This window comes from Schistocerca americana, chromosome 5 (assembly GCF_021461395.2).
Source record: "Schistocerca americana isolate TAMUIC-IGC-003095 chromosome 5, iqSchAmer2.1, whole genome shotgun sequence".
Classification (NCBI taxonomy): domain Eukaryota; kingdom Metazoa; phylum Arthropoda; class Insecta; order Orthoptera; family Acrididae; genus Schistocerca; species Schistocerca americana.
The window spans coordinates 155,996,250-156,009,251 of record NC_060123.1 but is presented as its reverse complement, the minus strand read 5'-3'; the positions used below and the strand labels follow the sequence as shown (position 1 = coordinate 156,009,251).

General features: G+C 40.6%; 1 protein-coding gene across 1 annotated transcript in view; it reads left to right on the top strand.

Annotated features, from left to right (window-relative positions):
- Nucleotides 1–13,002, top strand: part of LOC124615407 (trifunctional enzyme subunit alpha, mitochondrial) — a 155,814-nt gene that overhangs the window by 111,501 nt on the left and 31,311 nt on the right. The window contains exon 6 of the mRNA XM_047143260.1: nucleotides 11,299–11,474. Coding sequence (XP_046999216.1) covers nucleotides 11,299–11,474 — 176 coding nt within the window. The remainder of the gene's footprint in view (nucleotides 1–11,298; nucleotides 11,475–13,002) is intronic.

The window sequence follows — 13,002 nt, the reverse complement described above, 5'->3', positions numbered from 1 at the left end:
GGTTGTATAAAGAGCACAGTTTGTGAGTAGACTTAAAAATATTGACTGAACATAAAATGAAAATTCTAAACTTAAAAAACCCTATACTTGTATCATTTTTCTCATTTGAAAAATCAAACTACAAGAATTAGAATTACATATTAATCAAGTACATGTAACGTGAAGTAAACAAAAGGGCCAGCTTAAACATCAGTGAAAAGTAAATCATGCAACTACACTCTTTACGTACAATCCTGGTAAAAGTGACAAAATAGCACTATAAATATGACAATGAAAGGAAAGAATGTATCCAGTTTCCAATCAGTGTACAAAATATTAAAGTGCTACATTCAAAGTGTGACAAGCCACACTGTGAGAATGTGACAGTGCTGTCAAATCATTTAAAAGAAAATGTAAACAAAAGCCATTTGTAGGCAAGAGACAAAAAAGAGGGGCCGGGAGACTGGGATAAGCCGCTAATGCAGAATTCCTACTTAACAGAGGCAGGAGGAGGTTGTGTTGCCTTCTAGTGGTAAGCCATGTCTCAATGGGTGGGAAACTGTAAAGTGGGGTACTAAAAGGTGCATAAGGAGAGAGGAGGGAAGAAAGCACTTTTAGATTCTGTCATGACATGTTTGTGCTCATTATTATAATGACCTTGAAGGACTGCGTACCATCAGCTGGTAAGTATCACCACTATTTGTGGGATGAACATGTGTGTGGCTGTCCAGTCCACACTTGGGACAGTGTAATATGATGTGCACTCTGTATCGGTGGACAAACAACTTTTTGTATGTGCATGGACACCAACACAATTAAAAATTGTTCATCATCGGACAGTATTTTCCTATAGTAATTTTGTATACGAATTGAAAACTGATCACTGCAAACAATAAAGCTTTTCTCAGGGACTTGGTGAATTTCTGTAGAGTCTCAGTCAATAAGAAATTCAGAATACATTGACCATAACCTTCAAAACTAATGTGTGGTGAAAACACACACACACACACACACACACACACACACACACACACACACACACACACGCACCAAAGTGACAAAGGTTACCACACAAGAAAAGTACCAAGGTGTGCCATAGAATATTGCCGCTTGGATTTCAGATAAATGCTATACCACTTAGACAAGTGGGGAGAAATACTGTGCATGTTAGTTTCACTGAATACAATTGAAAGAAAGCTTTCACTGACATTAAACATTACACAGAAATATGGAAAGAAACATGTTCCTTTGAAAATCACAGCGGACAAAAAAGGTATTTTCCATTCTTATGATCAATGCTTAGAAAAAAAGAGGGCAAATAGGTGCTTAAAACGGGAGACTGATGGGATTAGCTTCAGTTCAACACTTCAAGTACAGAGGAATCATTGGGAATGAAGTACTGAAAATGTAGTCAAACAGAATAGATTTTACAGAACTGTGGATTTGACATTCTGTAGTTAAACCATCAGAACCAAAAGCTCAACAATTCTGAGAGGTGGCTTTGGAGCAAACTTTGGAATTTCTCTGGCAGGTATAATTGCATATTAAAACAAATTCTCATCCTATGAGACTACTCGCAGGGAAGTAGCTGATCTTGAACATGCGTGCATTGCAAGACAGATTTGATACATCCTTTTCAGTGACAAAATATGATACGTAAAATATCAAAAAGTGTTCAGAATATTCTTGATAAATAAACATAGGTGGACTGGTTATCTGGCATTGTGGTAACTTCACAAAATAACTGACCAATATTACAGAGTTGGCATAAACAGACTGGGCTTCTAGTGCTTAACGGGATAAATTGCATTCCACAAAGATGTCATCAGCAGAATGATGATAAAAATACAAGAAGACCACATCAGGCCTAAAATAAGTGAAACTCAAACAGAAGTTACATCTTTACTAACTAACAGTAAAATTGCCACACTTCTTACAAGGAATTTGAAACAGAAAAAGCTTTATATGTCCATTTCCATGGCAAGTGGAATAACCAGACAGTTTAATGAACAAAGTAATCACTGTACCCACAAGGTACAGACTACATGCATAAAATAAATCTTTAAAAAAACAATAAGAGTAAGTGGTATTTTAAATGGTGGCTCAGACAGTGGGTAATCTTGAAACCTCCACTAGTGATACAAAATAAATACAGTATGTATTTACAGTGTCTGCCATTTAAAATGCCCATCATATAAGAGTGTCACGCAGGCGGTCGCCAATTTCCTTCATGCACATTTCAAGTCTTCTTCGGAAGTTAGAAATCACATCTTTTAGGACAGGCACTGGAATTCAATTAATTTCCCTGTGAATTTGATCCTTCATTTCCTGGATGGCATGTTCTGGGTCACACCAGATTTCAAATGACCCCAAAGCAAGAAAAGACATGCTGAAAGGTCAGGATATCACGGAGCCAGGAAATGTCCCCATTCTTGGAGATGATGACAAGGAAAGGTGTTCTCTAACATGTTAATGAGATGCCATGAGGTATGGCATGGGGCCTTGTTTTGTTGGAAGAATGTGTTTGCAGTTACAGGAAGATCAGCACATTGTTGCACTAGGATATGGTAGAGCATGTGAACATAACATTTTGCATTCACAGAACAACATTGCCACGATAATCTTTAAAAAACTAAGATCCTATGATTCCAAATGATGATGATACATCATACCACATTATCACATTCTGACTGTGAAGTGGCATTTCGTGTATCATTTCGGGATTTTCACATGACCAGTATCTAAAGTTATGCTTGTTAACAAGCCTGATACACACACAAATTGGCCTCATTGTTCAGATTGTCATTCATGAGTTAGAACAATTCCCAGCAAAAGCATATTCTTTTTGGGAGGCCATCTGCATTCAATTTTTGCACTCTCAGAATTTTGTATGGGTAGTATTGCACTTCTACACTGTGATCAGATATGTCAGATTGAAACATGTGCATGTATGCATAACACCTGAGACACTCGCTGTAGGCTTCTTCCAATCTTGCAACACTCTCTGTTGCACGAATGCATTATGCACTTCCACCACCTCTTTTGCACCATATGAGCCGTTTCCTCAAAGTTCTGTACCCACACTATGATAGCACTTGCTGACGGGGCTAGGACATAACATGCGAGTTTGTAATGAGCGTGAAATACACCTGCACAGCCAAATAGCTGTAATTGTTTTTGTAAAATGCCTTCACAGTGATAGTGTGTTGTTCACTGGTCCACAATGCCACCTCACCTAAACATCAGTATCATGGTCAATGCCAGAGGTATGTTGGCCAGATGGCACCACTCTAGTTTTCTGATTCTGGATGTAGCATGCTATTTCCAGGGTTTCCAAATCACCCATTTCCCCGCTGCACCTCTTATTTTAGTTATTTACTGGTGGATTGCATAAACTCGCTCTAAATGTTGACTTCACTGGCCAAGGTATCGGAGGTGGTTTGCTTTCAAACATTTGTTCACATGCCCATCTTCCACAGCAGCTATTAAAATCTGTTGCTATAGGTTATCTGTCTTGAGCTGACTGCAATTTAATAAAAAAGAATTAAACCAGATGTGTTTCGCTTTTATTTATCCGTGGTTATTGTGCAAATTGGACACATACATTTGGATGTTTTTGCTTGTTTTAGGTTAAAAACAGTGTTTTGATTATAAAATTGGTGTGCAAGTTACTTATGGTGTTTCTTTACATATTCTGCTATTTCCCTCCTTGGTAGCACTGGGTGGCGTCGAAGTGCTTAATTTTTCAATTGCACTTGGCAATTTTTGCCATATTGCACTATTTCTTGCACTGCATTATTTACACTTCACTTTCTGAAACTGTTTCTCCTTCCGCCCTGCAACAGTGTTTTTGTCTGTTCGTTTGTTTTTGTTCACATTGCGAGTGTTGCCAACCTGTGAAACGTGTGTGTTGTAATGTCTCTTGCAGCAGTCTCTCCGCGATATTTTCAGAAATTTTATAAATTATATAACTCAGTGCATATCTCTAAATATCTCTTCTTATCTTACCGATTCCTAAACTTTAATATACGATGATTATCAATGCAAAGTAGTTTCAAGCCCTATTATTCCTTGAAGCGTCCATTTACTCCATGGAATAGCTTCTCTGCTATCTATGTTTTCTCTTATGAAAAGAAAGATTCAGAGCTTGCCGATTAGCCGTGAAAGGAGGAGGATGTATATGTATGTATTGTTTAGCTAGTCGCCATCTTGATGAGATTCTGTATGAGAAGGAATTTAATACATGAACTAAACTAAAGTAAGTGTGTTCGCGTATTATTTAACTGATTATTATTGACAGTGTCTGCTTACTATGCTGTGTTGCACGGGATCAGTGGGGAACGTCTGATTTACACTGGACGAACCTGCCGTTCGGTATGCTCAAGATATCCAGTTACTTCAAATAAATTGGCTAACACAGTCTTACCAGCAGATCTCCGGTCTTCCCCATGTGATCACCGAAAGTTAATAATTATTACAAATGTTTTCAGGAGATCGACTGACAATTTTCGTCGCACTGAGACTTGGAAATTGCTTCACTGCCTTATGGAATTTAAGTTAAGCTCAATTTAATCAGGATAGAACAGTATTGAATCGTGTGAATGTGATTAGCCTGCTTTGTGAATGAAAATTCCCTTGACATATGCATGTTTTTACTATCCTGATCAGTGAAGCTAAATCAAGCCGGTGTGAGAGAAGTTTTGAAATTTTTTGAATACCACAAAAAAAATATATTAAATTTGGCGATCGTGACAGGACGTTGTTCAGTTTTTTCTCCTCAGTATTGCCTTTACAATTACAGTCATTATGACTACCCTCATAGTGTTGTGATTGATGTTGATTGCAAAAACGAACGTGTGCATTAATGTCCCTTTCTGCACTTGATCGGTTAAATAATGTAGCTTCATTGATAGATCTCGTTATGGGTTCACTTCCTTGCGTGGAACGCAAATCTTCTCGAGATAGGTTTAAAGATCTCTCAATGTTTTCTTTCCATTGTTTAAGTTCTTCGCCTAGTTGTTCTCTGGCTTCTCGCAAACCTTTATTAAATAAATTTTCTTCAGAACTCTTGGTCATAGATTGTATACCTGCTCTGACCGTATGTTCAATATTGTCTGAAGAAATGCTTTGCCTTTCCAAACTTAACTGCGAGAATTTTCCTGTGAGAATGTTTACCTTATGATCAACCTCGTCTTGTCTCTCCTTTATGTTATTTATGGATTTATCCAAATTTTGGATGTCCTTCGGAATCTTGTCTTGTGATTGTCTCAAATCCTGCATATCTGCTGACATCTCGTTTACTTGTTGTTTTAATTCATCTTTAACTTCAACTAATACCGGAATTACCGCCATAGAACATTCCATCTGTTCTTGTGCTTGAACTATCTGTGGGATTGACTCGACCTGCTCTTTAATAGTATCAAGCTTAGTAGCAACATACTTGGTTAACTCTAGGCGTAACTTCTTAGCATTTTCATTACACTGCTGAGTGGCTTGCTCAATTTGAGCAGCTAATTTTAATTCTGTCTTTTCATTCTGAATTTTCAATTCTTCTGCAGTTTTATTTAATTTATCATTAAGTTTCTGAAAACTCTCTACTAATTTATTATTTAATTCCACTTGATTAGCTTCTAATTGCTCATTCAACTTTGTTTGATTAGCTAGTAATTGCTCCTGGACTTTCACTTGATTGGCTGCTAATTATTCATTGATTTCCCTTTTAGTCTCTATTTGCACTTTAGTTAAGTCTGTTACATTTTTGGCTAACAGTGTTAACTGCTGCATGATTACAGTCAATGGGTTTATTTCATCCTGCTCAGATGACATCGAAACACTTAAGCTTTGTTGTGGGGCCTGATTAATGCTGCCGCTAGGCACTACTTCAGTTAAGCTAGCGTCTAATGTTTCACTAACCTCAGAAACAGCTGAGGGCTGTTGTGATTCGCTCTGCTGTTGCATTGCCATTTTATAAGCCGCCCTAGTAAGAACCATTAATACAAAGAACAACAAACATATAAAGTCACTCGCATCTAAGTTAATAATGTCACTGACCTAAACTTTGCATAATACTCACTTATAATAAACACTTCCTATCTAAAGTTCAACCCAACAGTCACTCAGTCAATCCGATTCAAACCGATAGACATTTAAATAGTTACTCTAAATTTCTATCTACAAAAATTTAATTGTATATTGTCTGGCCTGACCGACGTTCTCGTAGGTTGTGACAAAATTTTGACTTCTGGAACAGGCCTTGTCTTCTTTTCTCTCGTGCACATGCAACATAAAATTCACCCAGTGTTTAAGTAATGCTCAAAAATGTGTCCTGTCACAGTGAAGCCAAATTTAATATATATATTTTTTTAATAATATTGATGATTTCTTATATTTGTATTAAATATGCACAAAAACTAAAAATCAATTGCAGCAGCCAGATAATCTTTACACCAAATTTACAGGTGCAATAATTATGAGCTTTGTACTCTTGAAAGGTAGTTTTTTCTTCCCCTTCGCATATTTGGCCCAGCATATTTATAATATGAATGTACAAAAATATATGCACAGTATAAATTAAATAATGATTATAGTGTGTGTGTGTGTGTGTGTGTGTGTGTGTGTGTGTGTGTGTGTGTGTGTGTGTGTTCCTATGTATACTATAAATATTCTCTGGTAAAAAAAAAAAAAAAAAAAAAAAAATCTATTTTACTCTTTGCATTCACTTTTTACTGCTTCATTTACTCCCTAGAGTCCTCCTCTACTTCTCAACGCCTATACTCAGCATAGATAATATGTCTACATACGCTATGGTAAGTCCCACTATCCTACAATCCATCAATTCCTCAGAGTATTAATTAAACTGACTTTTCTTAAATGACTTTCACGATTAATTCCACTCTAGCTTACGTTCTCTTTCTTTGCTCACTCCTCTTCCTTGTTTATCCCCTGCTCACTACTGCTTTATAGTTGTTCCACTAACTCCCATGCTTCTGTTTCTCTTTGTGAATGAGTTTATCACCTCCATTCTTTCTTTACATTCACCTCTTCATATGTATACCTACAAAAAATTAAAAAAAAAAAACAAATGATGTAGAACCGTCATAGAATATATATTTATTGGAATGACTCCTTACCCTCTCCCTTAAAACCCACATCCTTTCGTCTTTCCCTCTCCTTCCTTCTTTCCTGATGAAGCAACCGTGGGTTGTGAAAGCTTGATATTTGTGTGTGTGTTTGTGTGTTTCTTATTGTGTCTATCTACCAGTGCTTTCCCGTTTGGTAAGTCACAGCATCTTTTTTTAATATATTTTTCCCATGTGGAATGTTTCTTTCTATTATATTCATATCATTAATTTGAACCCAACAATTACGTTTTTTATTGTCACTGTTGCATTTCAAAATCTTTTCTGTCATCTTTCTTTCTCGTTTTTGTTTGTGCAAGTAGTTTCACTTTGTATTCACCTTCCCTTTTTTCCGTAATATACCATACAATTTATCCTGTCTATATATACTCAATAATACGTAATTTACTTCCAAACCATAACCAAAAAATTTTTAACACTTTCAACACTACCACTGCTATAAAATCCACTGTTCCCAGTTTACAAACATTTCTTGTGTAACCTCGTGAATGTTATTTCACAGCTTCAGTTACTTTCACCTGTTAAACAACCATTTCAGTTAGTTCTAACAACTTTCGTTTTATTTCCATTCACATTTTTCCCACATAACCGATAATTTTTTAGCAGCTTCCCACAGGTTTTAACATTATTTCTTCATCAGACGATTGTTAGCCTCATTTTCATAATCTGCCACCACATAACCAGTCCTTTTAGTACATTTACACGCAATTTTTTCGAAATTTTCCCGTATTTCTCCACCCTTTAATGTGTTTTGGAGGCAGCACAACCACCTAACCTTTGTGCACATCATTGTTTACCAACCCAAGCTCACCACAGGATCAACATAGCTCAGCTTAAACCAACACTTTTTCGACTTTTTTTCACACCAGAACTCCAGTTGCTTTCTACTTCACCTTCATCTCTCCCCATATATTTTTATTTTCACTTTAGCCTCATGTTACACTTTCCACCTTCTAATACCATGTCACCCTCACAACATCCCCACAACGACCTCATTAAGTTTTATTTACATTCCCTCCGCAAACATGCCTTCGCCCTAGCCAGATTACGCTCCCATATTTTATTCACTCAGGCTTGTCTGACATTTGGCATTACCCCTGAAGGCCTCACACTCACAGTTCCCATCTCTGACTGTAACCCTTCTTTCCGTCAGTCCCTGTACCTGTTCCAAACTGAACAATCCATAGCCCTCACCCACCTAATCCTTCACCTACACGTCAACTCAGCCATTGAACACACCCATCAACTCCTATCCCTAATCAAAGTCCTCAATCTTTCCTCTCCCACATCTACACCGGCTGTTCAGAGCATCCTCCTACAGGCCAACTGCAAATTAGAACAGCATGCCACCCTCCACCTCAAAAAACTATCCAATATCCTGGTTTCCCACCCGCGGAAAGCCAACTCACTCACCCTCCACAACCTTTCCAACAAACCTCAACCTCCTCTCATTGCACACAGACCCAGTCTCTCCCATCTACTCAATCTCCCACTTCCAGCTCCAATCCCCCCAAAACCTCTAAATTCTAGTCAACACAATGTGGAACCACAATACCCCAATTCAGTAGTTAACCTTTCCTCCAAACCTCTCCCCCAATCCGAAACCTCTGCCCTATCCAAAGGCCTCACCTTCAGCCCCACTCCAAGATTCAATCAAACAGCCCTTGTCAAAGATTTACTGTCCTACACTCGTAGTCTCTGCTGGAAATATCACTTTGCCATGAAGAAAAATAATCCTAATCCTACTCCCAATGATCCAACTCAAGACACTATCCAAATTGAACCCTGCCTGGAACAGTTCCGTCCTCCATCACAGCGGGACCCACCTCCTCTTCCTCAAACTCACCCTCTCCAAACCTGCCAGGAATTTCTCACTTCCAGCCTTGCCTCTCAATCTTTCTTGAAAAACCTTAATCCTACTCCCAACATCACCTCAGCTGAAGCCCAGGCTATCCGTGATCTGAAGGCTGACCAATCCATCATCATTCTTCCGGCTGACAAGGGTTCCACGACCAGTGTACTTGATCATCCTGAGTATGTGGCTGAGGGACTGCGTCAGCTTTCAGACAACACTACATACAAAGTTTGCCAAGGTAATCCCATTCCTGATGTCCAGACGGAGCTTCAAGGAATCCTCAGAACCTTAGGCCCCCTACAAATCCTTTCATCTGACTCCATCAACCTCCTAACCCCACCGACACCCCCACCCCTACCTTCTACCTTCTTCCTAAAATTCACAAACCCAATCATCCCGGCTGCCCCATTGTAGCTGGTTACCAAGCCCCCACAGAACGTATCTCTGCCTACGTAGATCAACACCTTCAACCCATTACATGCAGTCTCCCATCCTTCATCAAAGACACCAACCACTTTCTCGAACGCCTGGAATCCTTACCCAATGTGTTACCCCCGGAAACCATTCTTGTAACCATTGATGCCACGTCCCTATACTCAAATATTCCGCACGTCCAGGGCCTCGCTGCGATGGAGCACTTCCTTTCACGCTGTTCACCTGCCACCCTACCTAAAACCTCGTTCATCACCTTAGCCAGCTTCATCCTAACTAACAACTTCTTCACTTTTGAAGGTCAGACATACCAACAATTAAAGGGAACAGCCATGGGTACCAGGATGGCCACCTTGTACGCGAACCTATTTATGGGTCGCATGGCGAAAGCCTTCTAGGTTACCCAGGCCTGCCAAGTTATTGATGACATCTTCATGATCTGGACTCACAGTGAAGAACAACTCCAGAATTTCCTCTCCAACCTCAACTCCTTTGCTTCGATCAGATTCACCTGGTCCTACTCCAAATCCCATGCCACTTTCCTCGACGTTGACCTCCATCTGCCCAATGGCCAGCTTCACACATCCGTTCACATCAAACTCACCAACATTATGACCTCCATTATGACAGCTGCCACCCATTCCATATCAAACAGTCCCTTCCCTACAGCTTCGTGGCAAACGAATGTGCTCCAATCCCGAATCCCTGAACCATTACACCAACAACCTGAAAACAGCTTTCACATCCCGCAACTACCCTGCCGACCTGGTACAGAAGCAAATAACCAGAGCCACTTCCTCATCCCCTCAAACCCAGAACGTCCCACAGAAGAACCCCAAAAGTGCCCCACTTGTGACAGGATACTTTCCGGGACTGGATCAAACTCTGACTGTGGCTCTCCAGCAGCGATAAGACTTCCTCAAATCCTGCCATGAAATGAGATCCATCCTTCATAAAATCCCCCCCACTCCACCAAGAGTGTCTTTCCGCCATCCACCTAACCTTTGTAACCTTTTCGTTCATCACTATGAAATCCCCAAACCACGTTCCATACCGTCTGGCTCCTACCCTTGTAACCGCCCCTGGTGTAAAACCTGTCCCATGCACCCTCCCATCACCACCTACTCCAGTCCTGTAACCCGGAAGGTGTACACGATCAAAGGCAGAGCCACGTGTGAAAGCACCCACGTGATTTCCCAACTGACCAGCCTACACTGTGAAGCCTTCTATGTGGGAATGACCAGCAACAAACTGTCCATTCACATGAATGGACACAGGCAGACAGTGTTTGTTGTAATGAGGATCACCCTGTGGCTAAACACGCCGTGGTGCACGGCCAACACATCTTGGCACAGTGTTACACTGTCCGGGTTATCTGGATACTTCCCACTGACACCACCCTACCAGAACTCCGGAGATGAGAACTTTTCCTTCAATATATCCTCTCTTCCCACTACCCACCAGGCCGGAACCTCCACTAATTTCAAGTTGCCACCCCTCATACATAACTTGTCACTCAATAACATCTTTGCCTCTGTACTTCCGCCTTGACTGACATCTCTGCCCAAACTCTTTGCCTTTACACATGTCTGCTTGTGTCTGTATATGTGTGGATGGATATATACGTGTGTGTGTGTGTGTGTGTGTGTGTGTGTGTGTGTGTGTGTGTGTGTGTGTGTGCGTGCTTGATATTTGTGTGTGTTTTTTATTGTGTCTATCTCCAGCACTTTCCCGTTTGGTAAGTCAGGAAACATTGCACGTGAGAAAAATTTAATATTGTGTCTATCTACCAGCGCTTTCTCGTTTGGTAAGTCACAGCATATTATAGTATGCACAACGTATCATTACAGGTGATACATATTAACATTAGATCTCACTCTTTCTTCCCACCAGATACTGGAAGTCATTCGAACTGGCATTGAAAAAGGACCAGAGTCAGGATATGCTGCAGAGAGTGCTGCATTTGGACAGCTGGCAATGACTCCACAGAGTAGAGGACTAATGGGTCTTTTCAAAGGACAGACAGAATGCAAAAAGAATCGCTTTGGTAACCCATCTCATCAAGTGAAGTAAGAGCAATATGGTTTAAAAGAGAGTGATAAACTTTAAATATTGATAATTGTGGTTTTGTACTGAAGCTGGTCTTCTTAGGAACTGTCAGTATTTGATTTTCGACACTTGACATAAATATAAGCTGAATTAATGAAGATATTGTAGAAACTCCAAAATTGCACGAAGTCCGTTATTTCGTATTACATGAATCATGGTCATATAAATTAATAAAAAATAGTAGCATAAGCAAGCTTTTCGTTATTTTCGACTATAATGAAGTTAAACCTTGACTTTCACAATGTTTTTAATTGCAGTTTGCACCATTACTGACGAACTTTCTTCTTTTAAGCAGAGAAGCATGAGTGTACTTAAGTGTTTTACACGTTGAAATTTATTATTTTCTGTCTCTCAGTTGAAGTCTTGATCTTTTTCCAAGAAGTTTACTGGTTGATCTCCAGATTTCAATATTTTATTGGATAACTGAACAATCGTGGGTGCACGCACACTTTCATATGCATGCTTATCACGTGTGTGTGTGGGGGTGTGGGGGTGTGCTCTACTCCAATAGGATCAGAGATGAGGGCAGAAACATTTTTTAGCCTGTGCTGTATAGGCTGTCCTGCACACCAGTTGTGTTCTGTACAAATAGTATTAGCCTGCCTAGGTTTTTCAAGCCTTTGATCTGAAGTAGGTTGCCTGCACAAGGGGCATGCTGGGGAATGCTAATGGCCTGCTTAACTGACCTTTTGTACAAGGGTTACTGACTTGTGCGGATGGGTGTAGTTGGAAGTAGGTTTAGATGGATAGAGGAGGGAATGGTGTTACAGGAGGGAGGGGGGATGGGAGGCATGAAGTTATGGATAGGGAAATGCACAGGAGGGAATGTAGAGGGAGGGGGTAGGAGGAAGGAAATCGAGGGGAAGGAGATCAGTAGGATGGAGGAGGAGGATGTAAGAACAGATAGAGGGGGAGAAAGATTGGGTGGAGTAGTAGATGGATAGGGTGAGGGTAGAATTGACAGAGGGACTGAGGAAGGAGTAGGTAAACAGAGGGGGGGGGGGGCGGAGAAGAAGATGGATAAAGAGAGGGGGTGTACAGAGAAGCAAGGAGGAGTAGGCTGAGTGGGGCTAAGGAGATGGACAGAGGGCAGAGTGATGGGATAAGAAGGGTGTGGACAGGGAGATGGAAGTAAGAGGAGATCATGGGTGAGAGCAGGAGGAGGATGATATGGACGAGGAGGGAAGGAAGGAAGGAAGGAAGGAAGGGGAGATGCATGCAATATATTTGTCTAACATGTATGCGTGTGAAACCATGGGGAAAAAGATAAGTAGGGGGAGAGGAGGGCAGGAGAGAGAATGGACAGAGAGGGGCTCCACGAAAGGATTGATAGAGAGAGGGGTAAGGAGAAGGGAGAATAGTGTGTGTGTGTGTGTGTGTGTGTGTGAGAGAGAGAGAGAGAGAGAGAGAGAGAGAGAGAGAGAGAGAGAGAGAGAGAGAGAGAGAGAGAGGGGGGGGGGGGGGGGGGGGGGGAGGAATAGTTGGCTG